The sequence below is a fragment of the Crinia signifera genome, chromosome 7, assembly GCF_055691185.1.
Source record: "Crinia signifera chromosome 7, ASM5569118v1, whole genome shotgun sequence".
Lineage (NCBI taxonomy): Eukaryota > Metazoa > Chordata > Amphibia > Anura > Myobatrachidae > Crinia > Crinia signifera.
This window is the reverse complement of record NC_139223.1, coordinates 193,898,368-193,918,878: the sequence shown is the minus strand read 5'-3', so window position 1 is coordinate 193,918,878 and position 20,511 is coordinate 193,898,368. Positions and strand designations below refer to the sequence as shown.

Here is a 20,511-nt window from a genome sequence, read left to right as displayed (position 1 = left end):
AAATAGTAAAGTAAGTTGTGTTTATACTGTATGTCAGGTTTAGTTATGTGGGTAGGGACAGTATTCACTGTTCATCAACATAGTTTATGATTGGCAGCTACCATTGACATAACTATAAATTTTGCTTCCCCCTGCCAAAAAGTTTGTTGGTGTCAGTGTCGAGCGGTTGCCGGCACCCACACAGACCCCACTGTAGCTTGCTCCCCCAAGCCGTTGCTGGGGCTGCCTTACAGTAGTTACACCACTGGCAGCTACCAGCACTGGTTTTGCGTATTACAATGATCATTAACAATTTGCATTGGTCCTGTGCCACCAACATGAGGTACCCCTGCAAGGGTCCCGAGGCAATCTAGGTTTGGGAACCACTGGTGTGCTCATTCGTATACCCGAATTTGGCAGAACTTGCTGTACATAAAAAGGTCAAATCAGCCAAATCCAGCTGATTGTAAAGTTGTGAGTTGCTGGGTCCCAGACGTAATTAAGATTGAAGAGGTATGAATGGGTGCATTCTTACCCATTCGATCTTAGTAAATATCCCATATGAGTCCAGCTTCCATTCAACTCCGACCCAAAAGAGTAGCTATGGAAATTCTTACTGGTTTATTTGAATGTACAATATATTAACTGTAACCCTGTAATATTAACCCTGATAATTCAAGCTTGTTTTAAAAAACTTTTCACCTACGCCATTGCCATGTACATTCTTGTGATATATCCAGCCTAACACTGTGGTATTGCATGTACTGTACTCTGGGAATCACCACAATAGGCTACAACATTTTATGGTATTATTCAATGCTGTTTAGGCAAGCTATGATGACGAGTAGTGCCGGTAGCTCGCCGTCATAGCTCGTAGTTTTCAACTGACCCCCCTTCACTCGCCGTTTCCACCTTGCTGGTTCTTTTCAGCAAGGTGGAAACGGCGAATGCGGCCATCGAAACGGCAAGGCTTGCCACTATATGCAGCTGGTTTATTGAATTTGTGTGGACCTTGCTGTTTGGAGGAATTCTTGCCGTCCTCTGATGGCGAGGATTTCCCCGGAACATTGCATACGGTGAGGAGGTTAGATGGCGAGGATGGCTTTTTTTCTACAATCTTTGCCAAAAACAACCCATCCTCGTCTCACAAACCCCCTCGCCGGCGGCATTGAATACCGCCCAATGCTGTAACATATGGAACCTTTTTACCCAAACAGAAGACGGACAGCGTGTGCAATTATACTGAGTTATATTTTCTTTCATAGTTGTAGAAGCATTTTAAATGAAGCTTTTAAAATGCGTTGAGCCTTTTTCAATGGTCAGAACGGTCTACTTTCACTATACTGTATACCCAATAAATAAGGTTCTCAAACTCGGTCCGCAGGACCTTCACAAGGTTCATGATTTCCAGGTCACCAGGCAGCTGCACAGCTGCATTCATTACTCACTGACACTTTTTAAAAGATCCACAGGTGGAGCTAATTATTTCACTTGTGATTCTGCGAGGAGACCTGCAAAACATGCACTGTGTGGGGTCCTGATGCCCGAGTTTGAGAACCCGTGCTCTAGTGTAATGCTTAAGTAATGAACAGTTGATTACGGCTCCAAATAAAACTTTCCACATACAAACAGCTTAATGTATTAAGAACATGTGATATTGAGGACACATACCGCAAGCTTCTTCCTAATGACTTCAAGTTTCTCTGCTGCATAGACCAAGTCTGTAGTAGCTTGTGATAGTGACTGGCGCTTGTAATCCACTTCACAGTAAACCTAAAGTAATGGCATAGTTACCGAAAGTCTTCATTTTAAAAGTTCACAATATCAACACATAACGCTGAGACATAGCCGGCCTTTAGCATTCACTAAAGGGGTTATGTCTTTGGTTCCGGGTTTAACAAACAACAGCAACCTTAGCTTACCACTATCACAGTATCGCCAACAAGTAATGTATATAGGGGTAGATGTATGAAGCGGTGATAAGGGAGGAGAAGTGAACCAGAGGAGAAGTGGCCCATGGCAACCAATCAGCACTGAAGTAATATCTGTAATTTGCATAATGTAACATTTATACCAAAGCAGCTGATTGGTTGCTCACTTGTCCTCTCTTATTACTGCCTCATACTTCTACCCCACTGTTCCACATGCTCCCGACTCCTGTCCCCAATGAATCCCTCTCTGGCTATTTTAGGGATAGATCATCATTTATAAAGCAGTTGTTGTACATCAGATAATTAATAGGGTGACACAAAGTGAAATCACATATGCAAGTGAACGCTCACATTCACCATAGACTATAAACATGAAGCCCCGTTTATAATGCTCAATATTACTTCTTGTCTCTGTATTATATACTATGTATATATATATATATATATACATATATATATATATATAGTAACAGATACGCCTGGTCTGACAATATTACACATTCCGTATAACAGAGTTTATGAGTTCCAAATCAGCAGCTGAGAACGAGGGAGAGCGGTAAGGCGATGAAGGATGAGCGTGTCTCTCCCGGCTGTTCAGGTCACTTCACACAGGAATTTAATTGATTAGAATAAAATATGACTTTCACACTTCCTTTAAAAGTTCTCGCAGTTAATGAGCAAAGTGCACTTATGCAACAACGGTATAGAAAATTCTACGAACTATTTTGAAATGAGCTGGAGTTATTGGGTGAATTTTTTTTTTAAAGGGGAAATCATTTACACTTCAAAAATCCAACTGGTTTTGCAGTGTAAAGGATTGCCGCTTTAAAAAAAACCTGGAGATTTCTTACCAAATCTCTCACTTTCTGCTTAATGACAAGACGGATGTATCCCCAATATGAACATAAAGGGGATCAAACAGGACATTACAGGGACATACACAGAAATAAAACAAGTAGAGCATTAGCACTGTCATGAAAATACTAGAAACTTTAAAGGTCCATACACACTGAGTGATTTTCGCCCTTCTGAGCGACTTTCCGGGGGATGGATGACTTTCCATAGCAGGACACTATGAAAAAACATCCACCCGTCGCTCAAGCCCATTGCTCATCTGCTGCACGCTCCCGCATAGTTAGGGGACGGGGGAGTAATGGAGCTCCTTGCCCTCACTTCCAAACATTTGAGAAGTGCCAGTCATTGTACTGGGTTGTGAGGTGCCATGTAGGGTTACCATGGGCAGTGTGTCTGTATATATAATCCCCTTTCATGCTACTCCCCCTCCTGAAAGACTTTCTCTGCATGCCTCTTGGACCTTCCTTCCCCTCCCACCTAACTCTGACCTCTACAGTATATGGCTAGTATGACAGGGCTTGTTGTTCTCGTGGGACCAGCACTGGGTCGTACTCACCTCTCACTTCATATGCTCCCTCCTTTCCTCTTCCCCCTCAGCTACCCATTCACACTCCCCCCCTTCACTCATGGCACCCCTCAACCACCACACGGCCCCAACCACCCCATTTTCAACTGGGTCCAGCTGACAATGTATCCTGTAAGAGGGAAGAGTCCTTGCAAATCCTAAGACAAGATGGGAGCTATGAATGGATCCTCTGCATCCCTCCCTGATAACATCGATGATCAAATGGGAAAAAAAGGCACAGTCCTGTCAAAATCAGGAAAAATGGTAGCAGGGTCATCTTAACGTATGGGCTTAATGGGCAGATGCCCAGGGGCCCCAATCCTAGGGGCCTTCAAGCAGGGGCAAATTGGGCTTTGAGCATCTGCCCCCTGAGATTCTTGGGAGGCAGTAGAGAATATTAGAGCAGCTGGAAACATTCTCTTTCTGCTTCATAACCTGTAGCCAGACAGTGAATGGCTGTCAGCATGCTGATTGGTGGTAGATGGCTGGTGATATCCACCAATCAGAGTGCATCATTCCCTTCCTGCTTCCCAGCTTGCCACCAGACAGTTTATAGTTGTCAACATTCTGATTGGTGGATGGCTGGAAATTTACAAAGTGCAGACAGCCAATCATTGTATGGAAGCAAGTGGAGAGATGGTGCAGGACTGCAGGGGAAGCGTGTTATGATTTGTTTTAAGAAAAAAATATTCTTAAAACATTGCATTGCTTTGCCCAGGGCCACAATACTGTTAAGACGGCCCTGGCTGGGAGGTATGCTTTCTGTGCCATGAGAACTACTAGAAAAAGCAATCCCCTAAATGGATATTTTACAATGCAGGTCCCCTATATACAGTATCTACTGGTTTTATAATTCAGGTCCCCTACATCTTGGTTCCTTGGTTCCAGAGTGCACATAGGTAAAATCCCCACATCACACTGCATACCTTCCAACTGTCATTGGTGGCTCAGCAGGACCTTTGTGAACATTTGCAGGCGTGACCTCATGGAGAGGGGGCGTGGCCTTCAAATAGCATCACATGTGCAAAGCCATGCCCCTGTTTTGCCGCTGCTGCCCCTCTTCTTGTCGGGCATAGACCCTGTGTGCATGCACTCAGCGTCTATTCACCTCTGACAAGTGGGTGGCAGCAGGGACTCCCAACTTCCCCCCTCCCACTGTGGGACACTGCTGGCCCCATGTGGGAGGCAGGAACGTCCACAAAAACTGGGACGTTCCTGCTGAAAACGGGACAGTTGGGAGGTATGCACTGTAACCCATTAGTGCATCCTGTAAGAAACATCCTGAAAAAGGATATAAACAAGTTGAAATTCTGTAAAGAAATATATATATACTGTATAACACGCACATAAATCTGAAACGCTCACACTTCATGCAATAATTCCCAGCACACAACTCCAGTACTTACATACATCTTTTTGAAGTATCCAGGAGGTATGAGAGCAGATTGATAAATAACGCAGGGAAAACAAAATATTCATCATGACAAATAGTGAAAAATTAAGGATTTCAAGCAGCATTAATTACGCTCGGGTAAGATGAATAGGACCTCTCACAATTAATGAGGACATACACCTTTGTCTAAGTTTTACATCCACCTGTGATGAATGCTCTAGGACTGACGAAATACATCATGCTAACCTTTGAATTAACAGCGTGTTAATAGATTGACGTACGAGTGTGAAGAAAGCCTTTAATCATACACATTGTAACGCTCCCGAACTTGCTTTCCTACATGCATCAAATAATCAGGGAAAGTGGAATAGCTTGTAGCAGGGGAATAACTTGCAGCAATACAAAAGAAAGAGTATGCCCATGCTTTGCCTTAAGGTGCCCATACACTAGTAAGATTTATCTTCAGATCTGGCTTGGAACAAAAACATGGATATGGATGAGTGACAGTTTGTCAGTTTTCCAGCATTTGCAAGCAAATGGTCCACTGCCATTTGCTCTCATCCATAACCATGTTTTTATTCCAACCAGACAGATCTGCAGATAAATCTGCATGTGTATGGCCACCTAGAGGGGCAGATTTATTAAGCTTGGAGAAGTGATAAACTGGAGATAAAGTGGAGAAAAGGTAAAAGGAGATGAAGCACCAGCCAATCAGCTGTGTTTGAAAAAGACAGTTGGGAGCTGATTGGCTGGTGCTTTATCTCCTTTTACCTTTTCTCCGCTTTATCTCCAGTTTATCACTTCTCTAAGCTTAATAAATCTAGACTGGTGGCAGGATGCCCACCACCGCAATGGTTGGCCTAATGCCATCTAGGTGGTCGGAGCATACAGTACTTCTGTGCCATCGCTAGACTCTTGCCAGCTGTCACTGCCCAGCATTATAGCGAGAGACATCCCTCATAACTGTAATTGCCAAAAGTTTAGCACCTGTGGTACATACACATACCTGACTAAAGAGGGCGCCATATTAGTGGATGTGAGCACAAATTGTTCTACCAAGGGCCTGATTCTAGTTTTCTCGGTAAGCTACGAGGATTGCAGTTTACAAAGCATCTGAGATGCCACCCACTGAATACACGCCCCCTCCTGCCACCGATTCCCCCCGCTACAATGCGAGGGGATGTGTAACGAAAACACAGCTCCTTACATGCCTCCGCTGCAGAAAAATCATTCGATCACTGACCATCGAATGATTTCTTCTGGCTTCACAAATAGTTGGAACAGTGGGAAATGACTTTTATTTGCGAGCGACGGGACAAAGATGTGGCAGGCGGCTGATGTCCTGTCACATCAGCCACCGGCCCCCAGCACACATTGCCCTGCCCATGTACCCATGGGGATGTGCAGCTTTTTCATGGGGACGCCCATAAAACACTTGGTGTTCCCATGGGCGACCCCGTTCCCCCCCTGGCCGCCCCAATCCTTGCAAATGGCTCGGCGACTATGCAAGTCACCGAAGCTGTTGACAAAGGGGTGCTGCACCTAATGGGCAGAGCACAAACATCGGAACGGGGCCGAATTCACCCTGTTCCAAAAGTATCAGAATGAGGGCCCAAAAGTCCCCTGACCTGTTGTGTTTCACCATTCCAATCACCAAGGGATAGGTTTCCCTTTAAGAAAAACTCACGATAAATACAAATATGAGCTTGTTACTGATTTTATAACAAGAGATTCTCAACATATTAATATGTATCTGTCAGTGAGAAGGGACAATGCTAAGACGATCTCTAGAGAGGTTAGTAGATAATTAGCTTGCAAATTATTAGCACAAAGTAAACATGACAGCAACTACGACGTTCATAATTGCTCGACTGAATGGTATTATATTCTTGCTGGTCTATTATAACATTTTACCTCATGGAATTTAATGACATTGATAACCCAAGCACACAGGCCTGCCGCTGCGGACGACTTCGTACGCACAAATTCCGGGTTAAACTCGGGATCCTTCAGATATTCATCTTTTAATGCCTTGACTGTTACCTCTGGAATATGCTCTTTGTCAAAATGAATCAAATTCTGTAAAAATTCGTCCACCTAGAGGGAAATCAGCATATTATCAGTGGCAGACAATGGAGGCGTATGTAATGTAAGGTTCATATTGCTGCTTTCTCCGGTATAAGCAAATGGTTCCCTGACTGTATTGGTACATGTGCTCTGAGATGGGGGCAATCAGGCATTCACTCACCTGTACCACATGACTGTAATCATTGTACTGATTGGCTGGTCTTTTCCTTGGCACCTATTACACCATCCCATTCCACAGTGATGAACAGCTATTTCCTGTGCATTGTTATCTCTACAAGCATATATATATATATATATATACATATATATATATATATATTATATAGTTTTAGAATATAGCTCTAAGACACTGGCGCTTTTGATCACCCATGTACATTCATATAGTATTTAATCTAGCAAGTTTTGTTTGTATTTGATAGGTTGGCAGCCTAGTTCTCTGAAGTCCAACTTGGTAGATCGGATGATTTTTTTTTTGGGAAGGATGTGGAGAGAACACAGGTGCCTGACCAGACTTATATAGTAAATACTTATATAATCAATTTACACCAATATCACATTTTAATTTATAATCAAGGTAAACACAATATATAAAAGTTTGGTATAAAACAAACAGTATAAATATAAATATAAAAAGACAACTCAATTAATGTAGATGGAAAGGGGGTGGGTGGGGGGAACAGAGGATTATAGTGTGAGTGGGTAAAAGTGGATATGTTTTAGGCGTGGAAATTCTTAGGTAAAAAGCATAAGTTAAAAACCACAGTTCTCTGTACTTAGCTCATAAGATAGATATATAGTATTTGTACTTTTTCGATTTAGGATCTGTGGAGCAGAGCATCAGTTCCAAAGCTGATTAGCATGAAGGATTGGAGGGATGGTCCCAACGCATTTCGTCCACCTATGGACTTCTTCAAGGGGAGCAGGATAGTAAGGGAGTGTTCAGTAGGGGTTTATATACTATGTTTAATCAGATAGGGGTGTGGTTAGTGCCGGAACTGGAAGTGTCCGTCCGGATAATTGATAGCTTAAAAAGTGTTTAAATTTTGTTCCCAGTGGCTAGGGTCATATCTGTTATAATCTGGCCTCCTCATAAGTGCAATTAAATGTGGTTATTTTGTTTATTTCTTCGTGGTAGAGGCCGCGTTCTGATCGTGAATTCCGGATGTTCTCTCACTTCCGGAAGCATGTCATCATATATATATATATATATAAAACACCCAGTTGTGGAATGGCGCCTATAGTTCGTAAAGAATATCCATAAATATGGTAGTCCAGTATTCAGTGAAGCAACCGGAGGTAATCTTTCAAAACTTTTATTTTTTTTGTCCTTCAGCAAGTTGTACCAGGCCAAAACTGCAGTGTTAAGAAACATCCCTACGCGTTTCGTCTAGACAGACTTCATCAGGGAAACAGTTTTTAGTCTTTAAAGTGGATATTCAAATCACGAGGAGACAATTCCTCTAGGAAACCCTAAATGGGATTGGTTTGGACTCCGATCTCCTTTATGACCTTGGGAGGTTGACTATTCATTGACTATTTGAGACAATCAAATCAAAAATATATGGGGGACATTGGATATTGCACACTAATTCTAAACTTAGGGCCACCAATGTGACCAGGTACCTTCATCAGGTGGGTGAAGAGCATGGCACCCCTGAAGCAAGCAGAGGACAATCACCCCGAAGCACCAAACTAGTGAGATCTTAAAGTATTATGGCCCCATTTATCATAGGATTGCATATACAATGTGATCTGGGTGGGATCTATCATTCAGTATCGCATTGCAGTATGTCGTCCTTTTCGGCGAAATGTAGGTCCCTGCTGAAGGGACAGGAGCCCCAAAAGAAGCCGTCGGTACAATCTGCTTCGCCGGGTGTCTGTGCATGCGCGTTTAGTGCTGATCCATGTGTGACCCATGCTGAACACACTGCACCACTGGTAGTCCGGTAAGTGGCCCATAGGCTAAAATGGGCTACCGCCATCTCATAATGGTGGTAGCTCTGGGACCCGATGCGATGCTGTCTGATATTTATACATCGGGCAACACAACATCCACCGTAGAAACCTATGGGGGATGCGTTGGCCAGCGGGGAAGGAGGGATCACAGCAGGGATCGGAGATTCCTGCTGCAGTCCCACCATGATACATGCGGGTATACATTTCCATAATCATCCATTTGCCGCCTTGGGTGGGGGGGGAGAAATCACTTGATAGTCAGCGACCATCGAATGATTTCTCCAGCGCTCGCAGATCAGAGACACCTCTATGGTGTCTCTGATCTGCAAGCGCCCGGTGCGGGAAGCAGGTGGGCAGCTGACTTTATCTGCACGCCCCCCCACACCTGCGTCATCACCGGATTTCCCTGGGTACGCCCATAAAATGCTGGACATTCCCATGGGCTGTGTCCCCCACAGTCACAGGCCGGGTTTGAAAAATGACAGGTAGGAGCTGATTGGTTGGTGGTTTATCAATCTCCATTTAATCACTTTTCAAGGCTTAGTACATCTGGCCCATGTTCTAAAAAATATTTATATACATACACACATACAATATATATATGTAGTTCCAACGGTCTTGTCTCTCTGTTATATAGTGCAGAGCGCACATGAAAGCTGACAAGAATATGTCTTATTAAATTGGCCTTAAAAGATAAGTAAATACCAATTGTAATTACCCGACCTTTACTGCAGGTGCACCCGTCACATAACGCACTGTGCACCTAATGCATGGAGATAATTGTGGCATTAAATGTAGGGAAATAGGCATTTCCATCTTATGCCAGGGCTTTATGGGACAGAACACTGCGTATTATCTAGGTCTCCCCCACTGACAACGTGACAATCAGCAACACCGGTAGTTAAGGAAGAAATAAGTAATGTCTGGAATTTCTTTTATTATAACAAGCATATGTACATCTAGCTTCAGCTCAGACAGGTGCTATATTATTATTATTATTATTATTATATATATATATATTATACACAGTATTATTATTAATTACTGATCGGCCTTTTTTCATTGGTTGTCATAACATCTCTGTTTATTTAGGAAATCATGTTATAATTTGTTGATTCATTTTGCATTACTATACTACAGGGTTGCCTACCCTCCCGGAATGGCCGGGAGGGTCCCGAAAATCGAGTCCCCCTCCCGGTCCCCCTGGAAAGGCGGGCAGCCCTCCCGGATCCTGGGGGACCCCCACTCTGTCCCCTGATTGTGGCTCATTTTGGCCCCACGGAGATAGTCAAATCAGGTTATTTTCCAACCTGGGGGCAGGGCTTAATGGCATCACTCAAAAGCCCCGCTCCCCAAAGTCCTACTGAAAGTCTCCTCTCCGGGCTTTTCCCAGAGAGGAGATGACAAAAGTCGGCAACCCTGCTATACTAGTTACTTTATCTATCCTGCCATATCATCCTAAATAAGTCACTGACTTCTAACTAATATACATTGGTTATTTGCAGGCCCCTCGGCTTCACTGTCTGCTAATAAGTCAAACTCCCATTTATTTGTACAGAGTCTACTGCCACAGTAAAAGTCTATTGGACAGATGCAGTGCGCTGAGCGATCTTTCACTTGAGAGAACACAGGCGATCATGCGATGCAATATAAATCTAGTCAGGTGATAGTGACGTGGGGTACCATGCATTGCCGTCGCCCATACACAAGGACCCTTATTCTGGTTCACTCGCAAAGGCAAGTTCCTTCTCAAATGGACAAAACCATATGCACTGCAGGTGGGGCAGATGTAACATGTGCAGAGAAAATTAGATTTGGGTGGGGTTTTACTTCAAAGTGAGATCTATATTGCAGTGTAAAAATAAAGCAGCCAGTATTTACCCTGCACAGAAACAAAATTACTCACCCAAATCTAATTCTCTCTGCACATGTTACATCTGCCCCCCTGCAGTGCACATTGTTTTGTCATGCATCATGCCTAATGCTTGAGTCAAAACTTTCCAACCATGTCACCTTAGGCCTGTCGACCTATGTCATGTGTCGTTCTAATCCTTGTCGACCTTTCGTAGTTGACCTAAATGTATGTCGACCTTCAAAGTCTCGACCCTATGACCCATACCCAGAATTCTAATCTGTATCACTCTTGTTATATACTGTAACTAGATCCATCTCACAGCCTAGATGTTCTGTGCTGCCGGCGGCACGTGCGCTGCGACCGCTGTCCGTCACCCGGGGCTGCGGTGTCTGTGATATCACACTCTTTATAATTGGGAAGACAAAGCCGTTACAGTAGCCCCATCTGTAACCACACGCCGTAGCACATCCGCCTTCCTCTAACAGACGCGGTGCATTGTATTATACATACATACATGCATCCTCCAACATGCTGTGACCGACGTACAATGCTCGACAATTTCAGATCATCCCATTGAATACACTTTAAATCATATGGCATACATAATGGGATCATATATTTCTAATTAAATCCAGCACAATGGGCAAAAGAAATGGCACAGCGAACAGGTGAAGTGCGTCCATTTATATATAGAATATCAGAGGCGATATTGTACTATTACTATTATAACCTTTGCTTCCCCATCCTGCTTCCCCTGTAGACTGCTGGCTCAGCTTCTACTCATTCCTCCTTCATTCAGTCAAATATTAATCATTTCCCCGTTTTTTTTATTCCCGTCCCTTATAACAGCTGTATTCACATTTTCGAAAATATAAAATGAAGCCTTGTTTAGATACTGTAAACTGCTATTGTTATTTGAAAACAATTTAAAAATACACTACACAATGCTAACACAATACAAGAACAATAGTAGTTACTTCTGGAAGATATCCATAAAGATTTGACAGTGCTCTTAAAACAATGGGGGCGATTTAGTAGCTATTCTGCGATTTTTCGCTGTTCTACGCATGCGCGAATGCCGTAGCGTACATGCGCGAGAGCTTAAACTTCTGGAAAATGTGACTGCAGTATAAGTTTCAGCAGGGGCGGTGACAGGGCGGCATTGGGTGAAGGCAGTACGGACATTGGCGGCATGTCTGGACTAATTTCAGGGTGGTTCGTGGTGGCTGCCTGCCATCACATGCAGCCGCTGTGAGCCAAAACATGGTGGCTCTGCGCCTGCCTTCAAAGCTAGGCTGCACAGGCAGGGGGCTGCCATAGTTCTAGCTTTGTGATGTACTCACATTTCTGCAATGGCCCCCAGCATGCTAGAGAAACCAGTTGCAGGTTTGCGATTTTTCACAAACCTGCAAGTGAACTTAAATCAGGACCAATAAGTGATACAGAAGGATGAAGGATGATGTTACCGAAAGATGATGTATAAATATCGGAAGGATGATGTATAAATATTGAGCACCATTACTCCCGTCATCCAATAAGCAACCTAGGATCCTTCTCCAATAAATTCTGACAGTCAATGTTTATAGAGGTTGAACTTGATGGACGAATGTCTTTTTTCATCCTCAACTAGTATGTTACGTTATTATGTTACACTAACTTGTTTTTATGTGTCTTTTTCTCCGACCAATAGAGCAGACAAAATGGGTCTAACTCGGTGCTTGAGAAACCATAGGTCCATATCTACCCCAGTTCAGCTGTCAGCTCATTGAATACCTACAAATGACGCATGTTACCCCATTGACTACATTACAGGATCAATTAAAATTACCAACAAGCACAACAAATTGGTGTTGCGATGGCGTGGAACCGCTGGCAACAGCACATCAGATTGCCCCCATCTCATCCTGGACTCATGGATTTTAGAACCTAATAAATAAGTATATTTATTTTTTAATAGTATCTTAACATTCACATCAGTCCCTGCCCCAGTGGAGCTTACAATCTATACTCCCTACCACATGTACATGCACACACAGACATTCTAGGGTTCATTTTTGTTGGAAGCCAATTAACCTACCAGTATATTTTTGGATTGTGGGAGGAAACCAGAGTATCTGGAGGAAACCCACGCAAGCATAGGGAGAATATACAAACTCTGCACAGTTAGGGCAATGGTGGGAATAAAACCCATGACCTCAATGCTGTGAGGCAGTAATGCTAACCATTACACCATCCGTACTGCTCCAACAGAACAGTCCTCTCACATCTCCAACAGACCAGTCCTCTCACATCTCCAACAGACCAGTCCTCTCACATCTCCAACAGACCAGTCCTCTCACATCTCCAACAGACCAGTCCTCTCACATCTCCAACAGACCAGTCCTCTCACATCTCCAACAGACCAGTCCTCTCACATCTCCAACAGACCAGTCCTCTCACATCTCCAACAGAACAGTCCTCTCAAATCTCCAACAGAACAGTTCTCACACATTTCCAACAGACCAGTCCTCACATCTCCAACAGACCAGTCCTCTCACATCTCCAACAGAACAGTCCTCACATCTCCAACAGAACAGTCCTCTCACATCTCCAACAGACCAGTCCTCTCACATCTCCAACAGACCAGTCCTCTCACATCTCCAACAGAACAGTCCTCTCAAATCTCCAACAGAACAGTCCTCACACATTTCCAACAGACCAGTCCTCTTATCTCCAACAGACCAGTCCTCTCACATCTCCAACAGAACAGTCCTCACATCTCACATCTCCAACAGAACAGTCCTCTCACATCTCCAACAGAACAGTCCTCTCACATCTCCAACAGACCTGTCCTCTCACATCTCCAACAGACCAGTCCTCTCACATCTCCAACAGAACAGTCCTCTCACATCTCCAACAGAACAATCCTCTCACATCACCAACAGAACAGTCCTCTCACATCTCCAACAGAACAATCCTCTCACATCTCCAACAGAACAGTTCTCACACATTTCCAACAGACCAGTCCTCTCACATCTCCAACAGAACAGTCCTCTCACATCTCCAACAGAACAATCCTCTCACATCTCCACTAGAACAGTCCTCTCACATCTCCAACAGAACAGTCCTCTCACATCTCCAACAGACCAGTCCTCACACATTTCCAACAGACCAGTCCTCACATCTCCAACAGACCAGTCCTCTCACATCTCCGACAGAACAGTCCTCTCACATCTCCAACAGAACAGTCCTCTCACATCTCCAACAGAACAGTCCTCTCACATCTCCAACAGAACAGACATCTCACATCTCCAACAGAACAGTCCTCATGCATTTACAACAGATCAGTCCTCTCACATCTCCAACAGACCAGTCCTCTCACATCTCCAACAGATCAGTCCTCTCACATCTCCAACAGAACAATCCTCTCACATCTCCAACAGAACAGTCCTCTCACATATCCAACAGAACAGTCCTCTCACATCTCCAACAGAACAATCCTCTCACATCTCCAACAGAACAGTCCTCTCACATCTCCAACAGAACAGTCCTCTCACATCTCCAACAGACCAGTCCTCACACATTTCCAACAGACCAGTCCTCTCACATCTCCAACAGACCAGTCCTCTCACATCTCCGACAGAACAGTCCTCTCACATCTCCAACAGAACAGTCCTCTCACATCTCCAACAGAACAGTCCTCTCACATCTCCAACAGAACAGTCCTCTCACATCTCCAACAGAACAATCCTCTCACATCTCCACTAGAACAGTCCTCTCACATCTCCAACAGAACAGTCCTCTCACATCTCCAACAGACCAGTCCTCACACATTTCCAACAGACCAGTCCTCACATCTCCAACAGACCAGTCCTCTCACATCTCCGACAGAACAGTCCTCTCACATCTCCAACAGAACAGTCCTCTCACATCTCCAACAGAACAGTCCTCTCACATCTCCAACAGAACAGTCCTCTCACATCTCCAACAGAACAGACATCTCACATCTCCAACAGAACAGTCCTCATGCATTTACAACAGATCAGTCCTCTCACATCTCCAACAGACCAGTCCTCTCACATCTCCAACAGAACAGTCCTCTCACATCTCCAACAGAACAATCCTCTCACATCTCCAACAGAACAGTCCTCTCACATATCCAACAGAACAGTCCTCTCACATCTCCAACAGAACAATCCTCTCACATCTCCAACAGAACAGTCCTCTCACATCTCCAACAGAACAGTCCTCTCACATCTCCAACAGACCAGTCCTCACACATTTCCAACAGACCAGTCCTCTCACATCTCCAACAGACCAGTCCTCTCACATCTCCGACAGAACAGTCCTCTCACATCTCCAACAGAACAGTCCTCTCACATCTCCAACAAAACAGTCCTCTAACATCTCCAATAGAACAGTCCTCTCACACCTCCAACAGAACAGACATCTCACATCTCCAACAGAACAGTCCTCATGCATTTACAACAGATCAGTCCTCTCACATCTCCAACAGACCAGTCCTCTCACATCTCCAACAGAACAGTCCTCTCACATCTCCAACAGAACAATCCTCTCACATCTCCAACAGAACAGTCCTCTCACATCTCCAACAAAACAGTCCTCTCACATATCCAACAGAACAGTCCTCTCACATCTCCAACAGAACAGTCCTCTAACATCTCCAACAGAAGAGTCCTCTCACATCTCCAACAGAACAGTCCTCTCACATCTCCGACAGACCAGTCCTCTCACATCTCCAACAGAACAGTCCTCTCACATCTCAAACAGAACAGTCCTCTCACATCTCCAACAGAACACTCCTCTCACATCTCCAACAGAACAGTCCTCTCACATCTCCAACAGAACAGTCCTCTCACATATCCAACAGAACAGTCCTCTCACATCTCCAACAAAACAGTCCTCACGTATCTCCAACAGACCAGTCCTCTCACATCTCCAACAGAACAGTCCTCTCACATCTCCAACAGATCAGTCCTCTCACATCTCCAACAGAACAGTCCTCTCACAAAATTCAAAAGCAGTGGTTATGATCCACAGTCTTTAGAACAAATAGCAGAAGAAGTGGAAAATATAGAAAGAAGCAACTTGCTACGAGATAAAACAGAGCCAAATCCCATCAATTCAAATAAAAAGAAAACAGAATGGGCCTTCATTACGGGTTTTAGTTCACAACACAAACTAGTTGAACAATCTTTTAAAAAACATTGGAACCTCCTAAAGAAAGATACCACCATAGGGAACTTCATCCCCGATAAACCCACTTTCATATACAGACGTGCTCCTAATCTCAGCAATAATGTAGTACGGAGTGCCCTTCCATCAACTAAGAAAGGCACCATCACCACTAAAGGTTTCCACAGGTGTGGGGACTGCAAGGGATGTAGAGAGATTAAAAGCGGTGGAATTAGGAAAATTGAAGAGGTTAATATCGGAGGGAAAATCTGTAAAATCAGAAACTTCATAACTTGTAACACCAAGAATATTGTGTATGCCATAGAATGCTCGTGCAACCTATTCTATATAGGCCGGACCACCAGACCGTTTAAAATCAGAATGGGCGAACACTTAAACAACATCCGTAAAGGTCTGGAGACACACTCATTGTCCCACCACTTCAAGACTAAACATAACAGCTCCACTGCACACATTAAAAGGTTTATGGGAATCAAATCAGTAATTCTAGACCCAAGAAAAAGAAATCTAACAAGCACCCTGGCAAAAGAAGAGATGCGCTACATCTATGAACATAATACTCTTAAGCCAGGGGGGCTAAATTCTGATTTCGAGCTTAAATGGTTCTTATAGACCACCTTTTAGAACCACTTATATCTCTGCTTTCTTATCATCTACCCTACCTGCAGCACTTTTTTGGGACCTATATGTTCCACCTTCTTCTTCTACGTATACATTTCTTTTATTTGAGTGGGGAAAGTGCAATATCTATTTAGGGGAGAATTAGTCATACGCACTTTATACTATAAACTATTTTTATATTTTTTATATATATTTTGTACTATATATTTTAACTATATATTTAGTAAAGTACATATTTTTATATATATTTTTATTTAACATCTTTCTAAAAACCATATTTAAAAAAAAACTACATTATCGATTTTATATACAATACAAGATTTTATACTTGGTTTTTAATATCTGTATTTATTTTCACTCTCATTTTCTGGGTACGAGTGTCACTACCTTAAAGAACTTAGTCCCAGGCAGAAAGGATCAAAACTACTCGGGACCAAAAGAAAACTTGAATAAAGAGTTGTCCCCATGGAACCGAGAAACAGATATATTCTGCACTCCTTCATATTGTATTGGAGGACGGGCACAGAGAATGTGTATGGAACAGGAGACGCCGGGGACGCGGTCGCCTAGCAACCAGAGACTCATAAACCTCTGCCGGCACATGACGCGGCCACGTAAGGAGAACACGTGACCACGTTCTCAGAAGCCGGGAAGCCGCGTCTTGGTAACTAGGGACGCCTAGAGGACGTTACGCTGCGTCCTAACAACCGGACATACCCAGAAGACATCACGCCGCGTCCTGGCAACCAGGGACGCTTAGAGGACGTCAACGTAGGACGTCATGCCGCAGGGACGCCAGGAGGCTGGCGTGGGGGCGGGCAATGCAATCGGGAGGGGGATTTAAACCCGCACAGAAACAGAAACTTTTAACCTTGAAAAAGATCGCAGTCAGCGATTGAAACGCGTTGGTGTACGGGTCTGTGGAGGCACTGAGGAGAACGGAGGCCGCGATTACCAGCAGGGGGGACACTGCATTGGACTGAATCCGGACAGGACAGAGCGCTATCCCTTCAATCCACGCTTCATTTGAGAATTTTCCCAAAAGGAGTTCTCAATTTGATCTGGTAATTACAGACCACCTTCTCTCTCACAGCTTTTCCTCCACTACTCATTTGTGTATTGTTCATGTATATGTCAATATGTGTTACATTTAAATAAAAAAGGGTCATTGCCCTATATGCATCTCCTTTGCACATTTTCTTGCATATACACTGGACGAAATACCCCGGGGATAGGACGACATCCTGAAAGATATATTGAAAATTGCCTGTCATTTCGATTGAATTCTCGAGTGACATATACGGAGAAGAGGAACGGTATTTAATTATAAGGAACGTATATCTCCTTTTAATATTACCCTTCCTCAGTAGTGGCGCTGATAGTGGATCTATCCCAAAATCTTTGTTCGTTTTTATCAGTCCTCTCACATATCCAACAGAACAGTTACCTCACATCTCCAACAGACCAGTCCCCTAAAGCATTTCATGTGGACACTTGGTAAGTGACCAAAACTTCTTCGGAAGCATAAGTTTCATGTTTCTAATGTTGCTGACAGAACTTTTGCAATGCATAATTAAATTATGAGGTGTACGAGGAGAAATTAACCAATCAGCTCCTAACTGTCATTATACAGGATGTGTTTGAAAAACTATATCTAGATGGTAATTGGTTGGACTTGACCCCTCATCAAGATTCTTCTCCTATACAACAAAATGATCAGGTAAAACAAAGAAGTAAAGTCAGAAGCAGTTGTCATAAATGTCATTGTTGGCACCACCATGGCACGGGCACAGCGTTCTTACCTTGCTCATTACCACTTTTGCCGCCTTCCAGCTCCTGTCTTTAGGTATTTTGCCATTCGGCGATAAAAGAACAATTACGGCAGCAGCTACATTGGTTACAGCGGCTGGTGGGTTGGGAAAAGTTCTTAGCTCTGTAAGGTTTAACTGGACATTTGAAAAACAAGTTACATAAATCCTCTTTGCTGCAATGGAATGAAGATGACAAAGAGTTTACAAGGTGGGTATTTACCCGGTTTAGGGTGTTTAGAGCTGCATTTGCTGCTTGAAGAGCGGGTTCTGCCTTAGCAAGGTCATTTGTAGATTCTTGTTGTTGATTGATGATCTCTGCCTGAAGACCAGCTACCTATACATACAGAATGCCAATTTATCCTGTATCATTTACATAAAAATAAATAAAGCTTTCACTACAGCTGCAGCCATAACATGCAGCCTAAGGAACGGAACTGACAGGGCCGGCGCCACCACTAGGCAGGTCTAGGCATTTTCCTAGGGCGCCGGCTACTGGAGGGCGGTAGTGAGCTGGAAAGCTCTACCACCGCATCAGCAGAGGAGCAGGACAGAGAGCCGGAGGAAGGAGCAGGAGCAGGTGTTCGGTAAGTGAACACTCCCTCCCTTCCTCTCCCCCCCCCCAGCGGCACAGCGGCCACATCGTGCACCCCTTCCCTCCCCCCGGCGGCCGGGTAGCCACACCGCGCGAAACCCCCCCCCCCGGCGGCTGGACACGTCACGCACCCCACCCCCCCCAGCAGTTGAGCGCCGGGGCACCCCTCCCGCCTGGGGCGCTCCGGTGCCTAGCACCGGCCCTGGGAACTGAGCAGCTGTGTATATCCTGCAGCAGCTTCTCCCTCCAAGGTCGACATGGGGAAAGTCGACAGACAAAAGGTCGGTATGGGGTTTTTCACAGTTTTTTTGAGCCGACACGTGCCAACAGGTGGTATTTCATACCCTACCAATCCACTAGTGTGTCGTAGGGAGGCATCATGCCATAAACATGGAGAGCATAGCGAGCCATGCAAGGGGATGCGGTGCTACGTTTCAGTGTCGAAATTTGGGACAAAAAAAGTGAAAAACCCCATGTCAACCTTCCACATGTCGACCTAATGCTTGCCAACCTAATGACCCTGTTGACCTAACACATGTAGATCCTTCAGTCATATCAACCTTCATGCATGTCGACCTACTGGTGTCAACCTAATGCTTGTCGACCTAGTTGCTGTCTATCCAATGATCCATACCCAATAGGAGTCAGGTGTCTATGGGGCTTATTCATTAGCCTTATAAGTAGTTTTGTAAAAGTACCGGCATCATTAATTAAGCAGGTAATACGGGAGATTTCCCTTAAATCTCCTACTTACCTGTCAGTTCCCATACATTACTATGGGTTCCCCTAAAACACCTGGTTTCAGAATGAACCCACAAATAAGGATTCCAAAGATTTAAAAAGAAGGGACCACAGCAGCAGTGGTGTCATAAGAGAGGCGGGGGCCGTACCTGGGTGTCATTTGCTCAGTGGCATCACTGGGCCCCCTCTCAGTAAGGCTAGGCCCCTTCTGTGCGAGTCCATGCCCCTTTTGCCTAAAAGTTTATTAGGCCCCGCTACTGCATTGAGTGTTTGAACATTGGGGCTAATTGAGTTTGGATCTGTAATCTACAAAGTTGCAGATGACTGCAAGTAGAATGACGCTACCCAGACATAAAAAAAACCACCCCATATAAATGAAAGAGTTGATCGCTATCTGGCATCCATATGCAATTCTGAACCATCGAGGTTTGTGCAGTCTGTGCAGTTGTAACAATGTGCCCCAGTGCTGGGATAGCTTCCCTGCTCCCAGCACCGGAGCAGTGCAGGCACAGGGAGAGCGAGCTCCCCTGTGGTGCCCTGGGAGGGCCCCCAGGAAACCGCTTCTCCCAGCACGGAGATCAGCTGTCAGATCCCTGCGCCCAGAGGCGGAACTACCATTGGTGCAGCAGGTGCATTGCACCGGGGCCCCTGACAACTAAGGGGCCCACTGCTGCTCAAACCAGCAATGAAGTATTGTGAACTTTGGTTGGGGTGGAGGAGGGGGGCCCTAAACTATATATTTGCACCTGAGCCCACAACCCACAAGTTCCGCCACTGCCTGCGCCTATGGTGCGGACAGTGAAGCGCCGTCGGGCGGCAGTACGGAAGGAGAGGGGCTTTGAATTTGTCGCCGCTGCGGCCGCCAATCCAAAGTGCCGCTTGCGGCAGTTTGAATTTCCCGCCATTCGGCTCCCGAATAGGCGGCCAA

The 20,511-nt window shown here is 44.6% G+C and overlaps 1 protein-coding gene across 2 annotated transcripts in view; it reads right to left on the bottom strand.

The window, feature by feature from the left end:
- The window catches only part of LOC146021013 (dynein axonemal heavy chain 11-like), a 248,607-nt gene that overhangs the window by 148,298 nt on the left and 79,798 nt on the right, over window positions 1-20,511 (bottom strand). For both annotated transcript variants that reach the window (XM_083154785.1, XM_083154786.1), the window contains 4 exons: window positions 18,471-18,584; window positions 18,242-18,385; window positions 6,638-6,820; window positions 1,651-1,752 (listed from right to left, as the gene is read on the bottom strand). In XM_083154785.1, the coding sequence (XP_083010911.1) occupies window positions 1,651-1,752; window positions 6,638-6,820; window positions 18,242-18,385; window positions 18,471-18,584 (543 nt within the window). The remainder of the gene's footprint in view (window positions 1-1,650; window positions 1,753-6,637; window positions 6,821-18,241; window positions 18,386-18,470; window positions 18,585-20,511) is intronic.